Raw genomic sequence first — 25,384 nt, forward strand, 5'->3', positions numbered from 1 at the left:
TCACAAGGTTGCTGAAAACTCTTCGACAGCCCACGACCGGTTTCGCCCTTCTTGGGGCTCATCAGGTAGGCGCAGTCACCGAGTTTCCGTCAACCTTATGTTCTACTTGAACCCAAATCGGACCTTTTCGAGTTGAGTCTCTCGTGAAAACGAAAGTGATTTGCAAACGAGTGCATTTCTCGAAAAGAGACCAATTTGGGTTCAAGTAGAACATTAGGTTGACGGCAACTCAGGGACTGCGCCCACCTGATGAGCCCTGAGAAAGGCGAAACCGATCGTGGGCTATCGAAGAGTTTTCAGCAACCTTATGAGTAGTTTCCTTTATGAAAACACTCTCGCTCATGTAAGGAAGGATGAAGAAGGTTCGTTGGTTTGTTCGCTGATCATTTACGGTACCTGAGCTATAGAAAAAAGAAGGATATTCGAAACAACGTCGTATCACAGTTGAAAAACGAGAACAACACCGAAAGCCACTAACAAAAACGAATAACCAGAGCAAATGGATAACCGTACATACAGCCATGGTCGTAATGATGAAACAAAGGCGCAAAACAAATCACAATCCACAATTTACTGAAAAGGGAAATAGGTCAGAGTGGTTAGGGAAAACGATGTCATCAAATGATAGTCCGTAACAAAGAAAGCGCGAATCACATTTGTTGTCGATTGGATGAACAAGACAACATTGTGGAGTTCCATGAACTATGTATTTCAAAGGTCATGAAAAAATCCTGGGAAGTGCGTGTGGAGGTGACCAACGAATGTTGCGTGACACACAGCTTAAACACGCTGGATCTCAAACAGACGCACGTTTGTGTCGTACCAGATAGGCGGATTGACGTTTCTGAAACGGGGGGAGGGATTTTGGTAAGAGAGGAACTATGGATGAAAGCGAAGGCATGAAAAACACAACTATGTCGACCGCTGCCACGTGCCTCGCAAGTGCACACAACTGAAGAAACACCAGGCGCAAAGAGGTTTTGGTCGAACAGTCAAAATGACCCTGGAGTTACGCCAAAAATGCACAGAGAATATCAACGATATAATAAGCAAAAGACCCAGTGGTACCCTACGTTCCTGTGAGTTTTTATTGCGGAAATTTCAATGAACCTCTAAGTTTGTTAATTTAAACCATCTACACGTTTTGTCCCAGAAGTCCTATGCTTGTGCATCACTAGTTCTAACAGGAACTAACATGCCTCTACTTTTGAACAGCCAAAAAGCCTTTCAAGTGCTGTAAGTACATTTTGTTACACCAGAGCAGATACAAGTGAAGCTGAATGTGTCATTCTGCTTGGGAGAGTGTCGTGTTGCTAACGTGGAGCCCGCAGTGAAGATTTAACGGCATCGAAGATAAAGGAAGATCATCGGCGGTCTGACAAAAAAATGGAGGTTATATTTGTAGCGGTTACTTCCTTGTTTTTTCAACCAACTACGATTGATTTGTCCAGCACATCCGTGCTCACTGGATCACGCGACTCCTTTGTTCGGTAAACGCACAAATCACGTGACAAAACCCTGTCGCGCTCGCAACCTAGACCGACAAGTCAGTACCGCGCGCGCGCGCAAGGGGCAGGGAGTAAACCACGGAATCAAGTCCACGGACAATTAAGGAACAAGTGTAGCGGCTGTACTGTGGAGAAAACACGTTCCCGCCGTCCGGACTTCAACCCACGAGTTATGCATAAACAATAAGTCACCTTTTGACTTATTCCATCGTTCGCACTGCATTTATTTTATACATGGTGCAACTCGTCACTGAAAACTACTGTCAACCATTGTGAAAAACTGTTATTGACGCATATACCTTCTGAATTATATTATGGCTATCATCAGCTGTGCACTATTACATTGCAGTACAACCCAGGGGTTAGATTGATGGTAAGTTTGTGTAATTCGCAGGCATTTTGGGTTACGTTCGTATGGACCACGATTTAGAACAATTCGCTATTTGTAGCAAACTGTTTGGATGCCCGAGCCTCACATCTTTTGTTATAAATGAAAATGATCAATCACATGTAATATGCAATCACTTGCAATGATGCGTTTCAGAGGGGTAATTGCACCACGAAGCGCAATCGTAATAGGATCGAATTCATCCCAGTATTGTAGTGTTGGCGTTGACCAATTACGATCCATCTATTCTTGACAAATTACAACCTGCCAAAAAGTTTCAACCAACCTAACAAGTAAGGGCTCACGCTTAGGAAGTTCCATCCTCTGGGTGTTTTGCCTTACTGAAAAACAATCAAACGTAAGTGTTGTCACTTTGATTTAACAAAGTAATTTACGGCAGACGCTGGAATATTTTTCATCCTCGAAGACTTTATCAAACACAGCGACTCCTAGGTGCATTCGACGTTCTGCCAGATTATTTCTGCCTCAGCTGTTGAGCAGTGCTACGACCACACGAATCAAAACAGTTCACACAATCGTGCTTTCAGAAACTGTGTTATAGTGGCCGTAATGGAGAATATATGCTCTTCGGGAGGGGGATGGGGTTCCGAGTTGCAACATTCCTGTCAAAACCACCGGGGTTTTTTTCAGCGAGAAAAGAATGTAGCTGTCTTCACAAACAAACAAACCATGCATCTGTAACCAAGGGCAAAAAATACAATGGAGGATAACATTTCACTGGTTCCGACGAGTTGAACGGCAGCGTTTTCATAAGCATGACGCTCGATGCTCCTAGCTCAAGGTTTTCAACACACCCCGAAGCTATGCATGCGAGCGCTCGCTCCACCCATTACATAAGAATGCACAGATAAGCAAAGCGAATGAATTACAGGTTAGTAGGCGCTGCCACAAGTAATGTAACACAAAGCAGGTCAAAACCAACCTCAGGTAAATGACACCCCACAAATAATTCCGAAACCAGATGGCTGTTCCAGCGTTTGATTGGTATTTTCTGATGAGGATTGGGTGAGGGACGGGCAATAGACCGACCAGAGTGCCGTTCTGAAGGAACTTGACGATTTCTGTCTCGTCCGTCAGTCCTCTAAAAAACCAAACCAATATGTTAACTAACTGTTGGACGGATCGTCACTTCTTCAAAGCGACTGTGGTCAAGTTGGCTGCCTGAGGAATATGGCACCCTTTCCAGTTTAACAACTTTTTGAAATGGACAACTCTCCCACCTGATATCCACACATTTGGAATAGACCCATCTTAGCATGAATGACAATAGACGTATTCTCTTGGGTACTAAGCTGCGACACTTATGGTAGACGCTCGGTAAAACGATTTATACCGTTAATGCGGAATGAGAACGAGCATTTGAATAGTTTTTTTAAAATAAAAAAAGAGCACGGGGCAAACCATTGCAGTATAGCCAAAACGAACAGGAAATAAAATGTCAGTCCTACCGATCACAGTGAAACTGGTAACATTTTGAATTGTTTATTATTATGCAATACTACGCATTATACAACACCGTATTACGGTCACGTTGCTATATTGTTATCAGTACTATATTGTACTATCTCACCGAGGAATTCGGTGAGGTCTGCAACTACCGTATTTTTTGTGTGGGAACCTTGACAGAAGATACAAGCCAAGATGACTCAGTCTGCACTCAAGGCGTTCCTGTAACCTCCCATATGTAATACTTCACTTAACCATAAAAAGAATTTGAATCCATAAGGGGCTACTTTTCGTTCACAGTGCGTGTACTGGCACTTCACATTCTTATGGTTTACCACACCCACTGCCTTTTTACGTCAAGCCAATGCCCCTTAAATGCCTGGAGCAAGCTAAACTCGTTGGAGTCACGCAGGTGGCGCTGATAACCATCAAACAGCGATTTATCGGTGAAAGATATGGCGCGTCACGCATGAAGCAAACATCCTCTGCAGATCAGTTGACCTGATTCTACACGGACTCCACGTGACCAAGACAAACCAGGTGTCCCGCTACTCTGCACCAACCAGAAAACGAAACGTGAAAACGTTGGTGCGTGACTCCACTATGACCCAAGAGCGCGAAGCGAACAATCATGACGTACGAGGATAGCTGAATGCAAAAGCGCAAAACACTTCGGGTCGTAAACTTACTTGTCGATGCAGATCTTCTCTACTTGTGGCACGAGAACCTGAAGCAAACGCATGATGGTTTGGAAGGGCATCTTCGCTTTCCAACTGGCAGCCCAGTCAGAGGTTGGAATCCAACCGGCGCCGTGACCAACCACTTCATGCTTGGAACCGTTCTCATGCGAACGCCCAGGGGTTTGATTGATACCACTGGACTTGCTCGAGTGATGATTTACTGACTGAGTAGAGTTAAGCGAAGTGTATGAATTCGGAGGGTCTGTGACGCGCTCAGTGGCCAGTGAATTGGGGTTTTCACCAAGTAACTGAGAAGTGTAATGAGTGTAATAAGAGTAAGTTATTCGGGACCGGATACATACCAAAGAACAGGGATCACAAGGGGGAAAGAACTGTATTTGAGTTTTCTTGATGGATGGCAGATTCTCGGTAGGATCGCACACAAGCCATGGTCGACGGGAATAGCTGTTGTGATTAGAGAGAATATTGGTAGCTCAGACGCTGAGTGAACGAACCAACGACCGGGGCTGTTGTGGATTCCACGGTAGGGACCTCTCTAGTGGATAATTATTTTTTGGCTCGTAGCACAGGGTGGCTCGGGAGCATGTGTACAGGAAGTCTACACTAAGTAATGTGCCACACTGAGTGCCATATTTTAGAAAGTTACGAAAGAGAGTGACCACTAAGTCCTAAGTTCTAGAGAGTTGCTTGGCAGTGGAGCAATTCTTAGGAGGAACTTTGTCTTCCGTTAAAAAAGACTGGCCCTACTCATGAGAGATATCAACCACAAGATGCACAGAGGTCAGACATACGGTCACATCAAACATTTCGTTGCCGTTGGTTAGGCCACCTGAGGCACTAACAGAAACAAAGTTGGAATGATTTTTAAATGTTAGGGACAAAACACAAAAATGGCCACAAACTCACTGAGCTGTGAGCGATTCCCGGATGATTTAGAGGGACCGAATGCAGTCCATCACCGGATTCATGAGGATACAAATTTAGTTTTGGGGGTGAAGAGTTGTCAGAGAGCGAACGGAACCTTCGTGATGGGGAGAGGTGGGAAATCAGCGCGTCTTCTAATGGATGAGTGGCTTCATCAGATGGATGGAAGTCTCCGCTCACACTACCGGCAGCGTTAGCCAAACGCCTATCCGTCATGCTGCGTATCGCAGGTGTTTCGGCCAGAGCTGGCTGCAATGCACTTGCGTAGTTGGTAGTTGGCGCACCTGCATTAGATTCGACCTTAACAGAGAGGTAGATATGAAGAGCGTTGGAATCCGGAAGGGCAAACTTGAAGGTAGCGGTAGAGGGGTGAATATGAATTCGGTTGGAATGGGATGCATGCTGATCATTAGATACAGGTCCGAAATTATTCGAAAACTCGGGAGCGCCGGGAAAGTAGCACAGAAATGGAGCAGTTCCTGGTGCTTTCGCGAACGCCAAGGCCTTAACTTAGCAAACTTTAGTTACTGGTGGTTTCGGGATGTATAGAATGCATACTCAAATGAGTCCAGTTCGAACAATCGTCCTCCTGCTCGGGTGCAATCATTCTGGTGAGTCCACACCAAACAAAAAGCGCTGGACTCGAGCTTCGCTCTTATTAGAGCTTATAAGCAGTGCGCCGTTCACCTTTAGCACCCTTCTGGTGCCTACCTGCCATGCCACTCACAGGAAGCACGAGGGCTGGGATACTGCCAGGTTGCCCAAGCCTAGACAGAGGAAGTCGAGAGGCAGAGGTCGGGTTCGAACCATAGACCTTCCGGCCAGTAAATTCGCGCTCTAACCACTTGGGCCATCTCGCCGGGGTTTGTAATCCGCTTATGTGACACTACTTCAACAGCGCATGCTGGACTCATCTGAATTTCCACAGGTGAATATGTTCGCGCTTGAGTGATGTGGGTGGAAAGCCCGACGCCTTGAAAGACGGCTAGTAACATACCTTGGTTGCATCAATTGGACCGCCTGTCAGACACATATTCCAGTTCGGAATATGCCCATCTGTGATAGTCGTACAGCGAGCCACTGATTTTGACGATTGCGCCTATGTATGTAGCGTCGATGGTATTTCTGAAATGGCCCGAGCGACTTTGCTGAAAGCAATTAAAACTTCATCCTTCAACCGTAAAATCTCCTTTGTTCACCGTAAGAAGCTTACATTTTTTCCGAGAATCTAACAGGAACCTTGTAAAGTACCTTGATACATTCGCACCGTGCTTTCGGCTTGGATATTATTTTGCTGAGCATCGCAAGTCTTTATGGCGTATGGCTAGCGTGACCATTAGGGTTTGCGATTCACCAAGGTATGAATATCGTGCTGCAATTTTATGGATTAAGAACAATCTGGAGGATCCAAAGTTGTTGTAGAAATTAGATGAAGTGCGTTCCAAACATACCTACGGGCGTTATTGGAGTCCTCCTTATTGGGGCAGCTTCGGAGACACCCACCGAAATCAGAATACCATATGGATTAATATGAACTACTAACAGCGTTTTAGTAGCTAAAATATTTAAAGGTTTGAGCACCACATGGCTGACGTAGTTTATCCCCCACATAGTCCCATTTACGTACGAATTTGGCTCTTAGGGGTGACTTAAATGAATCACACTAAATCTCTCGTGCACGTCGACCTTTTCTTAGACTTCGTATATCACCAGAAATCTGCAACGAGGTAGGTTACCTCAACAGCAGAGGTCAATAGCTTTCAAACAGTATTGTCCCAATATTGCACCGTCTATTGGAGTTCCGAAAATCTATCGCTCATCGCCGTTTGACACTTGTGCTCGAAATTGGGGTATTCGTTGACCGAACGTCAACACAAAGGCGCCCGTAATATGTGCATCTACACAACAACCAACCTTCACTTCAGAACTGAAAAGTTAGCAATACAACTTGGAAATTACACAACATGATGCCACGCATGCGCAACACAAAATGACCCGTCTTCAGTTGAATAGAAAAGTAGATTTATGGTACTATTACCTGCTGACAAACGCCATGGCACAGCGAGTTGGCTGATATTGGCGAATTAGGAGTACAATTTGAGAATTTCAGAATTGAGACAGCACGTTGGGCTGTATATATCGGCTCGTTATGGGAAGTAGCCGTGTACCCCTGCTTCGGAACATAAAAAAACGAGTGTAGAAAACCTGTTCATCACAGGTGCAAACTGGCTTCCTGTGTAACTCGTTTGTCATCTAAATGGTAACGCCAACAAATACCGCTGCTAATCGAGGTAAATAAGGCTTGAGAATGCCTGCGATTTACTTGCAACAGGCGCATTTTTCTTTCATCACAGCGCACAGAGGACCCTCTCAAGATTGAGTGCGGCGACTATAAAAAAATAAATAAACCGTTCAGCTGCAGCGCCCTTTCGGTGCCTAGCTGACATACCACTCGAAGGAAGCACGAGGGTTGGGATACTGTCAGGTTGCCCAAGCCTAGACAGGGGAAGTTGAGGGGCAGAGGTCGGGTTCGAACCACGGACCTTCCGGTCAGTAAATTCACGCCCTAACCACTTGAGCCATCTCGCGGCGACTGTGTCCGAGAAACTAGCCCCTGACTAAAAAACAACTGTTAAGTGTGTTCGATGCTGACGGCGACCACTGGTACATCAGAGATTCAAGACATCACTCGAGGATTGTAATGATCCGTACACCCACTACAACCGAATAGCTTTGGTAAACATAGCTCCCGCGGTGGTGACCCTCGAAGTGAAATGTGATAAAATGGTTAAAAAACTTTTTATGCCTTCGTTGAGGAAAAACATAAGATGGGACCAAGAGTCAGCTTAATGATGTGCCGGTCGAGATTCCAATACGGATTGCAGAGAACGGAAGCTTATGGCGCCACACACTAGGGCAAACCGAAGAAAACAGTTTGAAACCGATTGTGAATCAAGAGGTTTGGGAAAAAATCGGTGGATTTATTGCTGAACAAACTTTCGCTTTCGTTCCCAAAGGCTCGCCAAAACAACGCAGCAACTCAAACGGTTGGCCGAGTTTTAAAGTAAACGCAGAAGCGCAGATTCAAAAAGTTCTGTAGTCTACCTGACACCTACCGATTCCTGGACGGTTATATATTCTGGTTTAGTAACGCAGTCACCAGTGACACGCTGGCATGAGTGGTGGGCGAAATCGCTCAAGTGGTGAGAGCGCGAGTTTACTGACCACAAGGTCCGTGGTTCGAACCTGATCTCTGCCTCTCGACTTCCCCTATCTAGGCTTGGGCAACCTGGCAGCATCCCAGCCCCCGTGCAACCTTCGGGTAGCATGCAAGCTAGGCACCGGAAAGGCGTCAGAGCTGAATGATTATCTTTTTTTATCTGTCCCACTAACGTACCCAAATAATTTGTGTTCTGGATATACCATCGAGAAACCGCGTCTTATTACGACCTTTTTGTGAAAAGGAGCGTATCTGTATCTGTTCTCACCTCGCGACTGATGTGAGGTTATCGGACCACATAGAACCTAGGCTATGACTGCTGCTCTGTCAATTAACGACATTATCGATCAATAGAGATATGGATTCGAAAAACCAGCCAATCAACTGAGCTTTTCTGTGAACGCGAAATCAGGTTTCGATTATCCGATTGTCAACACTACGTTTAGGTCAATAATACCAAGGAAGATTGACCGACCTGAAGTGTCACCGAGCCGAGCACACAACGATCCAATAAGAAGACAGCGCGTCTGAACATCCAACGAAGTATGCAAAGAGCAGCGCAGAATGCTGTTTGTTGTATAACAAAAGCCCATGTTTTTGCATTAGTAAACTGGAAGTTTCGCGGAACTGAGAGAGTCTTTTTTGTCCAATTCTGACATCTTGCTGCTCCCAGTCGGGGGACTGCAGTGTGACCCTGGCGTGGATTATCACCTATTCTGTCTGAAACTACGACTGTGCTGTTGAAAAAGGTTTCAAAAAAGCAGTGCAGTGGTAAATCACCAAACTTTGTGAAGTTCTAATACACTATGAACATCATTAAGTAAAACCCGAGGAAAACATACTTCTGGAGTATCAATGGCGCTACTGTTGACATCTCTATTACCAGCTGGGGCCACAGCACTTGTAGGAGAAATGACATCAGCTTGAGTCTTCTTTCGAGCTCCTTCTTTGATCATTTGTGTATCGTGATTACCTTGAATGGAATGGGACTTTGGTTTGGCGGATAGGGTTGGAGATGACTCCGGAGAGGAGTGATCCGAATTGGAAAGCGTGGTGGGTCGGCGTTTGACGATCTTCTGAATAGTGCTCTGGTCAGTGGGCAGGTTGGCCAAATGATAAAAAACTTGTCGTTTCCGTATCAATGTATAAACTAGATTGCTGTTTCCTAATGGATACGGAGGAAGTAATCAACATGCACAGTTTAGCCAATGTATGAATCAAAAAAAGTGGAAGAGTGATCATCTAAACATTACGGTAAACGTGTCATCATTTAGGTTTGTTAGAATTAGAGCGAAAAAACTCACCGTCAAACTGATACTGGATGATATTGTTGAATACCTCCAAGAGAAGGAAGACGAGTTGGTAATGTGTTTGACCGCTGTACAGAAACCAGGGTTGACTGAAGGCCTCCAGAAGGTGGAGTAACTTGTTGGAAGTTACCATAGACATACTTTTCAAATACGGAGATACTACAAAATAGATAAAGAATGAAACAACATCCACAATCTATGCACATGAAGTCTATAAAAGACCATACAAACATGGCAGCTGGAAAGTTCAAGGTAGGAAAAATTGCGATTGGTGTGAAGACTACTAAGAAGTAGCCTCTCCGCGGACCCTCTTAAGCATTTGATTGTTGTAAACATGTCATTGCAAAACATCACCCAGCAAAATCGAACTGATTCCTACTCTCAAAATTCGCATTTTCTGCGTCCCCCCCGACACACTGGTGACGAGATCCCGTGGGTACCTAGATGGAGTGAGTCAATCTCTTCGATACTTCTTATTATGAACCAATATTACTAGTATTAATTTGTACGTTCGGGTTTATCTAATTAGTGTTCTGAATGAGACAACGATTGAGAAAGGTCGGTCCTAGTAGGCGAACGACATGCCAGACTAGCAGAGAAAGACACCATGTGAAGGAACCGCTGTCGATGAGCGTAGGGGAGATGAGGTATATATTCATAGCAAAGTTCCAATAGGTCACAAGAAAATACCACAGTGTGACATCCTTCACGCTGCTTCATCTTTTTGTTGGGGCGATTCGCGACAAAGTAATACACATCACAGTGCACTGCTACTCAATTATTCAGTTTTGGAAGATACGGACGCAGGAGACAGAAAATGACATTTATGTCCACATTATTACCACTCCGATATGTTTGACTGGACTTATTCAAGTTTGAGAACTTGCGAAACAAGAATCGTGGGGGGGGGGGTGTATTATCTAGAACCCTGTCGCGCTTGTAAGTCGCTTATCCATTTTAACATTTTCTGGTTTTATAAATCAACAAACATGCTTATTTGAAATGGACGTGATGTTCCAAATGATCGATAACAAATATACGAAAAATTCGACCTAACTGCAAAGCGGTGGTTTCTTCCTCCTTGTTATGACTTGCAATGAAAATAACCTGGAAACTGCCAAGCTGATGCATCTAATCGGTCAATTTAGCTTCCATTCACTTCACCTACTGCTGGGGATTAATATAAAGCGTCAGGATTGAACGGCTACAGGACTCTTCTACATGACATTGTATTTTATTGGTATATATACTATACACGCGAGTTACCGTACTTTGGACCTTCTTTCTTGTGATACTCTATAGGTTTTCACATAATGTTTTAGTAAGAACCCACCACAAGCCCATGTTCCACTTACTTACCGTTCACAATAATGGTTAACAGGCAGTCGAAAAGCGGTTGGAGGCGTCGATGTCCGGTCGTAATTAACTTGTGAAACACCTGAATTTTGAGAAGTGGGGTGAGCAGAGTTATGTATGAGCGTTCAATGTGTTATCCACTCCAAACGATTGTATTGAATGAGAACTAGTCACACAGGTGAGAAAGTATCTCTTTGCTACGGATTCTCGGGCAGCAAATTGTTTATTGATTCAACAAGCAAACAGTTGGGTTGCAGGAATACCAAGGTATTATGGAAAATTATGCAAAAACAGAAATGTTACAAAAGAGATATCCACTTGAGTGTTTTCGTAACAATGATTCGCACAGGTTTACCTCGATGTATGTCCAAGTTGGTGTTCAACTATAAAAGACAACTACTGGGTATTCGCAAACAAGGCAATAGAAATTTCATAGGTGATGTCATTGCAAGAAAGATATCACGTGATTAGAAATTGATATCTAATGGGCACAAGTAATTCGATTAACACAACAGCTGCGGCGAGGTGCACGCCCCCCACAAACCCGAGCACTTTGCCCAATTGTTGGAACACCAAATCGGGGTATCCAGTGGATCAAAACAAGGACCGACGCGCGTTTGGTGCAAAATAAACGTGCGATCTCCTCCTTAGTTTTTTGTGTACGGTTACGTAATCTTGTGGTCGAGTCGGCTGGTGGCGGATTCGGCTCACTCACTGAAGCTAACATGGCTGGTAGGCAGGCTGGACTCGGGTAACCATGCCCGGTCGGTCGACGGGTGAGACAGCCTCGTGCGGCCGAGCTGTTGCGGGTCTTATCGGTTCCCACAGCAATGGAAGAGGGCGGCATTTCGACTTTCCGTGCTGAATCGGTTCAGTGGGCCATTATGCAGCACATGGGATAACGTCCAGTAATTTCTGCTCGGCAACCCAGAGACTGCTGCGCAGTGATTCAACGCCTGGAACGCTTGCTTAAACGTCAGTAACCCCCAGGTATCTGTACCGCGCTCAAGGTTGAATTACCGATTTTTAAGCGTCAGTAACCCCCAAGTGTCTGTACCGCGCTCAAGATTGAATTACCGACTTCTCTACGTCGTGTCCACATTCGTGGTGGAGCAGGACAATACCCACGGGTTCCATGATAACCCACCGAAATGATTCAGCACGAAAAGTCGAGGTCATCTGAGGTGCCTACCACCTTGAATCGCTGTGGGAACGGACAAGGCCCGCAACTATCTGGCCACGTGATGCGCTGTCCCACCTATGGAGAGATTTCATACTGCAAGCGGAACAAGTCTATGATGAAAAACCTCGGAACATTGTACGACGGCTCCATCCTTATTTGGAATCACTAACAGGGGCACATCATAAATCTCTAGGGCGGTTCGAACCCGCCCTTTTCCAACTGACAGCCACATTCATGTCCTTCCACGTTCAGCCAGTCATTTAGGTTGGTGGGACGTTACTTTGAATCGACAGACCATTATCACTTTCTAGCTCAATACAATTCTTCCAGTTCAGCATCCAAAACAGACATAGATAGATGCCAAACATACCTGCAGAGGATACGGAATACCCGTATCTTTTCGGTTCCAAGTTGCCATGTAATCCGTAATCAGGTGGAACCGAGCATCCTTAAAAACTAACCTCTGCACAGCCTTCAGCGCGATTAAGGTCCGGTAGAGAAGTCAACGCCCGACGTGCTCAGACAGAGCGGCTCAGGCGCGTGTACACAAATCGCAGGCATGGGATAATAAGTCTGGGTGTTTGCCGTTATGACTTACCTTCAGTCTTTGTTTAGGCACTCTTATGATTTCTACCACGCAACGGTATGAATAATGAATAACAATAGGTTGAACAAAGTGAGCAAACGGTTCGCTGCATAGGTAGCCACAGAGGTTTTCGGCACCAGTATTGCTAACTAGCCCGTTGTGGCTCATACGAATTCAGATCCCACAACACGATAAAGTTTGGGGTCAGAACATCTTCATAATGGTATGTACACCATTTTGGACGAAAAATGGCAGTAATCCAGCAGTAATGGCAGTAACCAGCTAGGACCACTTAGTAATGGCAATAAGTAATCGTTCAGCTGTAACACCCTTATACACCATTCTGGACGAAAAATGGCAGTAGTCCTCGATTCAACCAGCTAGGACCACTTAGTAATGGCAATAAGTAATCGTTCAGCTGTAACACCCTTCCAGTGCCTAGCTGCCATGCCACCCGAGGAAGTACTAGGACTGGGTTACTCCCAGGCTGCCCAAGCCTAGACCGGTGAAGTTGAGGGGGCAAAGGTCCGGTTCGTACCATGGACCTTCTGGTCAGCAAATTCGCGCTCTAACCATTTGAGCCATCTGGCTCTCAACGGACCGATCGGGAATCGAACTCAGAGCTACTCGGATGGCGGGCAAGCGTGTTGCCCACTACACCAACTCGGCACCAAGAACCACTAAGGTACGAAGCCAGTAAAGGTATGCAATGAGAGGATCTAAGGACGCTGCAGTTCAATTCTATTTCAAGTTGATGGAATCGACACGCCCAAAGGCGAGGCATCTATTCAGTATAGTGGAATAATATGCACAAACTCACAATTATCAACACATCCGCATGCGTGCCCGTAAACACCGGTATATCCAAGGCAGCGCGATTTTTATAAGGTTTATTGAGTCGCACACCAAAGTTGCGTTCCCCACTGAGCAACAAGAGGATGAATACACCAACGTGTACAAGGCCGAGACGGGCTGCAATAAAAATTAAAAAATGACTCCAATAAAAACTAGTTGAGGAACAAAATGAACAGGGTTAATCAGCAGTACAAGATAATTTAACATGTAAATAGGCCGGAAAATCTTGGTAAAAAAACGTCCTGTCGAAGTGCAAACTATCAAAGACTGGTTGCCAAAAATGTTCAGGTGGTCTGTGAAACAGATTCCTGGAACCCTATCCAGTATGTGTTTTATGAGGAGAATAAGCAGAGGTGGTAGAAAGCAGGCAATGCCGCAGATCTAACGGTGATGCTACTGATTGGGGGCATGCAAGTAGTATGTTTTCACATAAATCCGCTGTGCGTCTCTTGAAAAGTGATATTTATTACGGAGCTTGTGGAGTTGCATTTGCTTGGATTTGAGAAACAGTCAGTGAATATCCAGGAGAGTTCAGCAAGACGGATTCAAGGAGAAGATGGGTATTCAGTTTTTGTAAACGAGATGCATATGAGGGTTTTGCTTTTGTCCAATAGTCTGTAACTGTTCAGTTGGCATTCTCTAATAAAAAACTCCACAGCGAAAGCCTTCGTCCTTTAACAGGTAGTAGGAAAAGGATTATGCAGTCAAACCAACAAAATACCATTGTGATAAGTGCATCAGATCCAAAAAGAGCTATGGCATCTGCGAATTCGCCATCTATAAGGGAACGCCCCAGGGGCACTCCGATCCTACATGCATTAGAGGCTAGTAGTGAATCTTTCATAATCGCATCAATGACAAATTTGGAGACGGAAGGAACCCGACCCCACTAGATGTGGTGAACTCAAGCGAGAGCTTACCGTAGACCTTCACACAGCTGTGAGAATTGGCATCTTAAGGAGGGTTAAGAGTTTATGGGGTACACAGACACTACCACAGTGTCTGACGGTTCACAGAGCCAAAGGAGGCTTTCAAGTCAAGGTAAACAACAATTGTTGATTACTGTACCAGAATCAGTCGGAGAGTGGAAACATTATCGATGCAGCCGCTTGCCGGAGGGAATCCAGCTCGGTTTCCACAGGTCTGTCTCTACCTGTGTTCACACTGTACCAGAATCAGTCGGAGAGTGAAAACATTATCGATGCGGCCGCTTGCCGGACGGAATCCAGCTTGATTTCCACAGGTCTGTCTCTACCTGTGTTCAGTCAACTTACGGAGGATAAAACCAGAGGGCACTTAATAAGCGACAGCTAACAGAAGTTTTCAAACGACCTTCGCGTGCTTTTTTGAAGACAGGAATAACTTCTTCTTGGTTGAATTCCGGGAGCGCGACACTGACCAGCCCTCGATGATATGATATGTAGCCACACGAGAGGCCGAAATGATGTCAATAAACTGGTCTGCACATTACACCTAATGAGACCACTTGATGACATTTTCGTGTGAAAGGCAGAGGCCAGCACACTATCTAGAAAGAATTCTCAACGTCAGCTGGTATCCCAATGCTTTCATAACACAGACAAATGACCGGTACATTAGGAGGTAAGCAGAGGATTGTCGCTTCCAATGCAAAAAAAAATAATTCAAATGTCGCTCTGGCAGCTCCTACCAAAGGGCTTTTCAACAATAGTACGGTCACGGTAGAGATATGACGGAGGCACTAACTAGATGTAACTCCTGTTCAACAGATTGTCTAAAAATCTGTCACCTCAATGAACTAGCTACCAGGTAAATCCAAGCACATTATGCTTGAAAAATGAGACCATTTATATTAATGTACTGAACGTCCAAGCTTGAACTCGATGCAGAGCCGCTGAGAAGTAATAATATGAGAGTTACACAGGAAAGTACGAAATTCCTGGTAGTGCTAGAATCCAACAGCCTTTCGACTAATGTAGTGGATAATTCCACTTAAAACCCCCAAAACTGAATCAACCGGAAGGCGTAGCGTGCAAAGCATGTCATATCGTAATGCTAGAGGAGCACCGATCTGACTGAGAAACGCCGTGCGGTGGAACGGATATCAGCAAAAAATGAAGTTTAGATATTAAGTGGCTTTTCTTGCTATGCTTTTATTTGGAACCCACCAAGATTTGAGGATAACTGGAGGCTGGGCACCATAGGTCTGAGGGCTACTGTAGAAACACCGAGGTGACTCAACATCGTTGTCCTGGCACTTCATTACTAGGCGCAATATCCAGGGCCATCACTTGAAATGACTCGGATATGCTCTTCGTAAGGTGGACAGTGAGCAAGTGTTGCCAAATCAACGGAAAATGTGCATCCAATTAGTCTGTGTGCTATGCCCGAAATTGGAAAAAAGAATGTCCCAATCTGTGCAGACATCGCCACATCCTGTCGAGCAGCTGCAATCCACAACAATCAAGTAACTCCATGCTACCGTAGAGGTCATCTGCGGAAACTTAGGGCAAGGGGTGGCTTCTGAGGATATCAACCCCGTTATTCATTCACCGTCACGCTCTATATTCGCCCAATCTAATGGTGAAACAATGCAGGCGACCAAACAAGCTAGGTGGTAAGCTTGTTGAAGTGTCGAAATAATTAGCACACCAGACAGTAAAACTGAGAATTCGGTTTTGCCAGTTGATAAACTGATCTACCACGTTTTACTAACGTCTGACAATCACGCATCACTGATATGGGAAAAGAGCCTTTTGATCCATAGTATCATCAAAACAGAAGAGATTAGATAAGAAAAAATACGAACCAGGATCGGACCGAGCGTCATTCAGGTGGTACAAAATTGGGACCAGGAGATCCAGCACTTGGCTTGATTTGAGGACGTAGTACATAAACTTCTTGTTGATTTCGCACATGCGCCAGAAGAGCACCAGGAGTTCTTGATGCATTTGAACTTTTTTTGTCGATCCAGGCAGATACGTTTGTTGGAGTGGATTGTTCAGTAGCCTGGTCAGGCCATTCAAGATGAATGCAAAGTCCTGTGAATCGACCACAAATGAGAAAACATCAAACTAAATCATACAAGGATTGTGCATGTCCTGAGTCCACACCGAAGAGGGTATCTTGTTAATGAATGCCACCGCAAGATAGCACTACCTATTCCAGAACGAACACGGACAAGCAAATAATGTACTACGAGATCGAATGAAAACGAAAAAAGCAGAATGTGCAATTGAGGTTTAATTCAGTGAAAACCCATCAGTAGCAGTCACTGATGGGATGGTCCGAAAAGGAGAGTAACGAGAAACACAGCACCAAGTGAGGACATGCAATTTTAAAACGAACATGTAATTGCGCCGTGTCAGATAGCCCGCAGTTGAGCTGCTTGCATTCTGGTTCTAAAGCGCTCTTTTACGAAACACTGCAATCACAGCTCCGGATACGCAAGAAAACACCGGTCGCGGGTACTAAGTTGTCTCCACGAAGGCGACTGTATCCTATCTCTCCCTCTCTTTATCTTGAGACGAACAACACGGAATACATGATCAAGAAAACCATATGTGTTAGGCTACCGATCAAACGTAATCGAACTATTTTAAACACGCTGTTCCAGTTACAACCTTGAACAGAGCACATAGGAATGAGAGGAACGACACATCGGGTGTACTTCGCTGTACCGCTCCGGACAGATGCTACAGAACAATCTCAGATTACTAAAACAAAACAAGAGTCTTTACCAAAGGGATGTCCAGACTAAATTAACCAGCCACACGTTGCCAACGATATGAATAACTCATTCTGTTCCCATCTTCTGATAGCAGTGGATTTGGCGAACAGCTGCACCGTTCGTATTCATTGTGGAACGCAGCTGCCGGCTAGACACTGAATTCCTAATTTGGATTATTATCTCAGTGTGGAAGGGAGGATTGGTGCCCAAGCTGTGATGTATCCCGTCGGTCTGAGACGAATATTTCACTCAGTCTCGCCGAAGTGGATGGCCCAGCAGCCACACGTAAAACGTGATTGGAAAGGCCGTACTGGGGTAGTGGGACTCTGGAACTCGGTTCGGCTACATCTTTAGATGACCATACGTTTGTCAGCGTAGCAAGTTCGTTTAACAACGATGGTAAACGCAACAGCCCACTAATATTAACTCTCCTGAAGTTCAATTTCACAAAAGCCCCTACAGTCGCACGACTCAAGAGTTGTTCGCCTGTTACATAGAAGAAGAAGAAGAGGCAAGAAGCATTTGCTTCTTGCTTTCAGACTGCCGGGTGTTTTGCCGCAAAAGCTCGATAGGGAGATTTGCCAACACCCAAAGACAACCGGATGTGGCACCTAACAGAATTCACCTGAATGCACATAACCCCTCTCTGCACAGTTATCGACGCTACCTATAGGGGCTATAGATTATGTGGCCCTTGCGTTGACTTCGACTCACGTTATCGCACAGATCGGGCGAGTGCTATCCGACCGAGAATTATCACGGCAAAATTGTGGTGCCTTGACAGACGAATAGAATAGTGTTTTGTGAGCTCACCACCATAAACAGTCACACCATTGCTGGAATCGATGCTCCACTGCTGTACAACCATAAAGTAAAAAAGATTAGTGGAAGGGGCCTGGTGCTAGCTAATCATAAACGTTCTGAAGCACCAGCACCTCCAGAAGGTAGAGCAGTCAATCTGAACAGAAAAGGACATCGGTTAGCCACCGTATCTTGAAGCGAATCCGGTCAAGTTCAGAGATAATCAAGAGAACCGTGTGCCTGTCTACAAAGATCACACAATTTACTCTAATTCTGCACTCAAGATACAGTGGCATTAGCAACAGTAAGATAATAGCGATGAAAATGAGAGATGAGCCTCCAGTCTAAAGGATGGAAGAGTTGGTGGGATAGATAACGGCCTCCGGGAGACCGGAAGATTATCGGTTTAGCTGTCTTGCGAGTCAGGTAATTTAAGAGCCTCAGACTGTTTCACCATAGCTCCCCCAAGCCGGTCTTCAGTTTCGAACGGGCCACAGGTAGTATGTAAACACAAGGGGCACGCTTTTAGCTAACGTGCCATGAAGCTCGGGAAATCGCACTGACATCCACCACAAATTATCACTACCGACGATGAAAGAGGAATGAGCGGCTTGTCACTGTCAGGAGGGCTTTGCTACACAGGCTATGATAGTACGCGGAAGCAACAAAAAAACAGCGCACGTTAAGCGTTATGAGTAACAGTGCGCTCTGCGTGAATTCGATAGCAGTCCTACAAACGCCGAACTATTCTAGGCACGTTGTAACATGAAAGAATACGCGATTGATTTTTTGCAAACCATGTACCGTTTTTGTATAAAAATTTGTTACAAAACGAGAATAGAAAACATGTAACTCCGAAACGTTTGCTGATCATTCTGTTCCATCGTGAGCGTTAGATGGGAACAAGAGTAAGCCGTAACATTTGGTTTGTTCAATCCATATGATTGGAGCTGAAGATAAAAACTTATGGCAACGTGTCTTCTATCTCTTAATGAGACAAAACAGTTGTTTCTTTAGGAGCAACAATGAAAGATTACCAAAGTCTCGTTCCTCAAAACGGTATAAAATACGGAATAAGGACGAACCAAAAGTTCCGAAGGTACGTGAGCTGAGCAGCCGAATCCGACAAACCAGCGTCTCTGACTCCGGAACTCCAAAACAGCCCCTCAGTAGAAGGGCCTTAAAACCGTATCCGTTCGACAGTACAAGACAGTCAAAGCCTAGGGTTATGTGTGACATTTCGGCCCCAAGTTCATTCTCGTTATTTAATGTTATTTGCTCGTGACCACTGAACCATGACATGGACACACGCGACACTTTGTTGGGGAAACATCGAATAAAATATCGTATGAACTGACCAATATACAGACTTACCTCATCACGGTGAATTCTGGACATGTAATTCGCGAACAGGTTCATTTCGGTTATCCCATCTCCGGCAGATGTTGCCGTGGTGCTGCTAGCCTCGTCCGCCTCGGAAGACATACGGCCCACCAGGTTTCTGTAGCCGTGGCTTGGGTGAGTGGGATAGCTGCCTGTGAGTTCGGTTTCCAGAACAATGCACAGGACCTTTCAGAGAAGAGTTTGGTGAGAAAAATCACTGAATCCAAAAAAACATCACTGCCATCGTGGGCTACAAAGTCAGTATTAACAATAATACTCCATTGCCGTACAACAACAAAGTGTCATTCCCGAAAGCCCTAAAGTGGGAGGCAAAAAAACTGGACCAGAAAGGGATCTGATGTGAATCTACTATACTGATTTGAGATGTCAACACCTGCGCAAACAACCTGGATTTGTCCAGACAGCACCAACGAAATTGAATCCATTGAATGAACCACGCTACAAGCGATCGACACAACTCACCTGCAATGCAACTTCCACTAACGGTTCACGGGAGTCGGAGAACATCAGGTGATTGTATGGAACGCCGAATCCAACAGGGTCATAAGCGCAAACCACATTTAGCAGAGACGCGAACAGAGGAAGAGCGTGGCGGTTGTTTGTGCTTGTGAAAAACGAGACCCATTTATTTTGTGTCTGTTGGGCTTCTTCGCTTCGCGTTCTCATTGTTTCGGAGAAGCAGGTGAGGAGGAGCTTCAAGATTTCCGTCCGATTTGAGTCGTGGGCGGCATTATGAACTGGGTTTTGTGCGAAGCCTACACCCGCTTGCCAAATGTACTCGCAACTGTCGATTGTATGCATATCTTCGGGTCCCTCCTGAAAGCGTGCACACATAGGTGGACAGAATGGAGAAGGACGTGTTATAATGGACCAGTGTGAGGAGCGATTCCACGACTGTCCCTGGAGATGATGTTTCAAAGACAAATGCCATTTCAAAACCAAAATACTTCCTCAAATACTTCCAAATACTACCTCATGTACTCCCAGGAGATGAAAACCAGGGTGGTAGGTCTTGGAGGACAATAGGTATATGAACCCCAGTGTGAAAATCCTAGTAAGCGGTGTGCCATGAGCGGTTATAATTTCACAACCTATGAGCAGACTAGTCACCTTTAACGGACAACGCTATGCCAGCCAGCTGATAGGGCGATAGCCAAGACGACAAGCAGCCGAGCATAATGTTGTATAACACAATTGCCATATAGCCTATGAGTGAGCAGTTTGGTAAGCTACTTGGTTTTTTCAGTAGTTGTTGTGGCGCAACTGACTCGATCCATCCATCTGGATAGATCCTCGGCAAACACCAAGTGAAGTTCATTCTTCTCATTTCAATGATACAAGCTCTGGGGCTGGAAGGCTTTGTTGCTCAAGGGGACACTGTGCATCATTGATCTACACTAAATAGGAAAGTGGAGGGCGTTGAACCATCACTCCTATTAGAAATTTCTTCCACGTGTTATCAACATACAAGAATGACTGCAGGGCAGCACATGGTCCCATCCTCATAATAAGCCACCGGTAAGCAGCACTTTTAAAGCTGCGATATCCCAGAAAGAAAAGCCTTCTTCAATTGCATTAGATGAGCGAACGAAACTGTTTTCTTCGGCTTAATAGTGTAATTTTGTTGACGAAAATTTCCCTACCAATCAGCGAGGCCACAACAGCCAAAGATAACTCCGTATGTCTCCATCAGCTTTCCCACAGCATGGGTGGCGAGTATTGTCATCAGAGAGATCCCTATCAAGTTAAGGAATTTCAGATAATTAGTTCGTCTTGGTCTACGCCCCATTGTCTCGCGGATGGAGAAACGAAAAAGATAGGGCCCTGATATTTCTTAGTGACTTAATAAAATCAAGCTCAGGCAGAAAAGCTTGATGGTTTTAAGATCTAAGAGGAATTCCGCTCGTAAAAGGACCGTCCTGGACACAAAGCGAGATATCCCTGTTGAACAGCATAAATGGGTAGAGGAATACACTGAGTAAAGAAAATACATTATTAAGGTACTACAACATTAAGCAAATAACCCTAGAAGACAATCAAAGGCTGCCCAGTCTTGTTTTTTTCTGAAGTACTGAAACTCAAATTGTTGGGGTTGTAATTCCATAACAGATCCAGTCGTTTTATGATGAGCTTCACTGCGAGGGGTCAGGTGCAGAACATCTCGACGTGCCGAACTGAGGTTTTAATTTATTCATATGGCTGACGAGCCGTCCTAGGTGTAATAACTGTCATCCGGGGGGCTTCTAGCACGATTTCTATTCAAGGATTGTGAGATGTACATCCACGATTCCCAATAGAGATAAAACAACCGCATATTCGTCCTCGAATCTCCAGCATACGTTATCCTTGAACTGTGCGACGAAAGTGAATGAAACTACACTTGTATAGCCGTTAATAAACAGAATCTGCCTTGAAGTAACAAGGAGGGTGCGGCATGGCCCATCCACGTAACAGATGAGGGATAAGGGTATAGAAACCATGGAGAATACCACGCAACTAGCGGACTTACGGGACCCGATTTCGTGATTGAGTGGACGGTGAAATCCGGACAAAATAGCAAATCCTATCAAAGGACATTAAAGGGCGAAAAAGTCAAGCGACTTACACAGAGGGCCGAGATCAGACTATGCGCTAGTGGCACACACTCATCCTATAAAGGGTAATGATTAAAAGTTGAAAAAATGCCTTACATCAACGGCTGAATCTGGTTCCAGAGGAAGAGCAGACCAGAAAAACGAACGCCATTCGGGGTCTTCAAATATATAGGGGAATAGTCGAGTTAGTAGACGTATGCAGTTCAACGCTGAAAACATAAACCAGTAACGTGCGAAAATGTACCTGTTTGCTGATCTTTGGCAGTAGGGAACGAGGCTTCGGCAATTCTGGAAAGCTTTTCGACGGCCTTATAGCTCAGAGTAGCCAGGTTGTTTGGGGATTCTTCTCTCAAAGCCCGTATTTCGGCAGCGGGAATAAGAACAAACATATCTTGGACACTGATAGATATATCTGTCCAAAACCTCTCCCAAAAGGCATTATCGTTAGAATCGATAGGCTGAAGCGATGCTGAAGAAGCGCTACACAAACGTACCTGGGTCTTTGTAGTCAACTGGATCACCACATTCCGATAGGTTAGCTTCGAATTGTCGCCGCCCATTAATGCGCAGAAAACCATACAACACTATGCAGGAGCTATCTGAAGAGTAGGAAGAAGCTCACATCATGACTGCAAATAGAGGGGAAAGCTATATTTCTGCTCGAACCAGCAAGTACATCAGATACTCTACATTCGCAACTTTTCAGGTCTCGTCACAGACCATATTTGGCCTCTCCTGAAACGCACTGTAGGGCGGAGGTCAGATACTCACAAAACTTTGCAGCGGCATATATATGGTGTATATGGACGAACAGGAAGTAAAAGCGATGCAGTAAAGCGCCCATAGTTGCCACTGAAAAGTCCACAGTGGTGCGGGAAGACTCATGGGGAAAGCAGTGTACTGGGGAACTGGCTTGAATGTTATCAAAGCCAGTGCAGAATAGATTCATCACAACGTAGTTTACATAGCTCGTGTCATCACGTTTCATCATCCGTCGAGCCATACGTTCTGAAAGCGCGTGGTTTTTGTGCCCACGTTGATATCGGGTTTACTTACTCAGGTCAACCTTGACCGGTCGTTTGTTGATGGGGTAAGCATTCCTAAAGGTGAGTTGGCTGGTCTATCTCCTGAGGAGTGGTGTCTGGGTGATCTTGAGGCCTGACCTCAGCCTTTCATTAAGACTTTTCTTGTGATTTACAGGACGGTTGATGTGGTAAGTTAGTACTTGGTCGTTGTATGTCCTTTCAGTATACATACGTCTGAAGAGCTCCTATCTGTTCACGAACATATTCAAAAATTGCACTTCGTCATTCTGTGCAATTTCGACCGTAAAACTGATGTCTTCAGACATCGTTGGGCAATTCACATTTATGTTCAGCTGCATCCCTTATCATAATGACGGCGTCGTCCACACAGAGTTACATTTTGACCACGAGTAGCACAGTATATTCAAGTTTCTACATTACCACTAAGGTGATGAGTCCAGAAATGGGTGATTCCATTGGGGTAACCTTCACTCGTGTGTGCCAATGCAAGGGTTCAAAAGCTTGCAAATTCTTTCTGATTTGAACTGCTTTAAGGTAGTTCTGAAATAGGTCAATTGCCGTCTCTTTTTCAGGACCGTGATCAACTGGTTTGAATAAAGAGTTGACGTCATGAGACAATGAATTATTTCAAGAATTTACAGAGGAGATCCGAGTGGAAGGTCTGGTGCAAGATTACTGTAGCCATAAAATTGAACACATCACCAAGTGCTCCTGAAGATAGCTGGGTAGAAATTCGGTTCAGTCATATCTTAAACCTGAGTTTCTATTCAAACAACAAAGCTGTCTTGAACACTCAGAGTTTTCGCCATTGTCTCTGTACCCACGCGTCAAGTTACTTGTGCTATTCTAAAAGGTAAACACTTTCCAGTAGATAAAACGTGAGTATGTGTGGCATGTAAATGAGCCGCCACACACTGCTACCTCAGCTCAAGTACCTGCTGTTCATCGTCATCGATAATATAGCACTGATGCTTCGCTGTCGCACAACCATGGTTGATTAGAAACCCTTATTTTGGAAAAAAAGAATAGCAGTGGATGGGAAAGAGAATTGGTTTTATTTAGTGCTAGGTTATTATAATCATCCAGAGGAGCCTACGCCTCCAGACATTCATTCAGGCCAATCCGGATGAAACTAATGACGAGAACGCCATTAACATCGACTAGCAGCAATAAATCGTACGGTCGATGACCAAGCAGTGAGAATCACGCGGTGCCTATCCTGGAAAGCGAGTAGCACCGACAGCACCCAGAAGTTTCGTAAACTCTTTCATACGACTCTGCCATGTAAAGGGTTAACCAACTCTCTCCTTCCAGCACTGAGTTGGGAACGGAAAAAAGCACACTCTTTAGCGTACGCAATATATGGCCTAACATGCAGTTTTGGGTGCTGGGCACATTCTTCAATAGAGGACTCCGATGAACAACACAACAGCGCCATCGAAATACCTCAGTATGGACTTTCTGACTTTAACCCAGATGAGCTGTGGTCCTGGAACAACGACAGTCGAACGCCTGAAGACGTTTCAGTCCCGCTGCTTGAACTGGTCAAGTCTCACAGCCACACATACAACAAAACAGCCCCTACTGTAGCCTGACAGACACATCCCGTGAGATTCAGGGATACACTGCCTTGACGTCACAGGTGTCTCAAATTAGTAAACGCAACCCGAGCTTTGCAGATTTGTGCATTAACCCCATATGTCACACTACAACTTCCATGATAGGCAAAACGCCCCACAAATTCGTGTCTGTCCTTTGGCTGTAAGTAGTGTGTCCAGCGACTTCACGCCCAGTCGTACGACCTTACATTTGTGCAACCAAAGAACAGGATGACTTCGATCAGTTCATCCAAAAATACCTGCACCGTCTCCATTTCAAACAGGAGAATGTCGTCCGCATATTCCAGATCGATAATGCTTTCGTCAGCAGTTATTTGAGTGCCAGTATTCGTCTCATTATCATACAAACCTTCCTCAGATCCTCTACGAGACCATACTCAGTATTAGCAACGGTTATGAAGCATCGATTGTGGAAGATTTGGAGGCGGAGATTCCATGTTCAAGGATGCTATTTTACAATGCTGTCGATCAAAAACTTCACCGTATTCTTATACCTACCACGAGCAGCACAGATCACGCCACCTCTGCTACCTCACATAGCGCAGGTAAATGGGCGGCATTCTGATCTGTTTGCACGATTCACTTGTACAGTACCACTTGGGCCTGCGCAACTTCCCGGGGAGGTAAGATGATGTTTCAATTGCAAAAGCATCCCCAGTGACGGCATGTGAAGCATTGTATTTAGTGAAATGGGTGAAAAAACTTTTCGAAAC

General features: G+C 45.0%; 1 protein-coding gene across 1 annotated transcript; it reads right to left on the reverse strand.

Annotated features, from left to right (window-relative positions):
- Positions 1-229: 229 nt before the first annotated feature.
- On the reverse strand, positions 230-24,490 carry T265_01904 (hypothetical protein; the record flags this gene model as incomplete). Its single annotated transcript, XM_009166030.1, has 16 exons — positions 230-401; positions 2,840-2,998; positions 4,053-4,351; positions 4,971-5,288; positions 9,051-9,373; positions 9,513-9,677; positions 10,878-10,956; positions 13,464-13,615; positions 16,287-16,518; positions 19,383-19,577; positions 19,875-20,228; positions 21,922-21,975; positions 22,018-22,062; positions 22,103-22,215; positions 22,251-22,590; positions 24,326-24,490. 16 exons carry the CDS (start codon positions 24,488-24,490, stop codon positions 230-232), a joined length of 3,165 nt encoding a protein of 1,054 aa, XP_009164294.1.
- Positions 24,491-25,384: the final 894 nt, after the last annotated feature.

Source organism: Opisthorchis viverrini (assembly GCF_000715545.1).
Source record: "Opisthorchis viverrini unplaced genomic scaffold opera_v5_21, whole genome shotgun sequence".
In the NCBI taxonomy this organism is placed as follows: Eukaryota; Metazoa; Platyhelminthes; class Trematoda; order Opisthorchiida; family Opisthorchiidae; genus Opisthorchis; species Opisthorchis viverrini.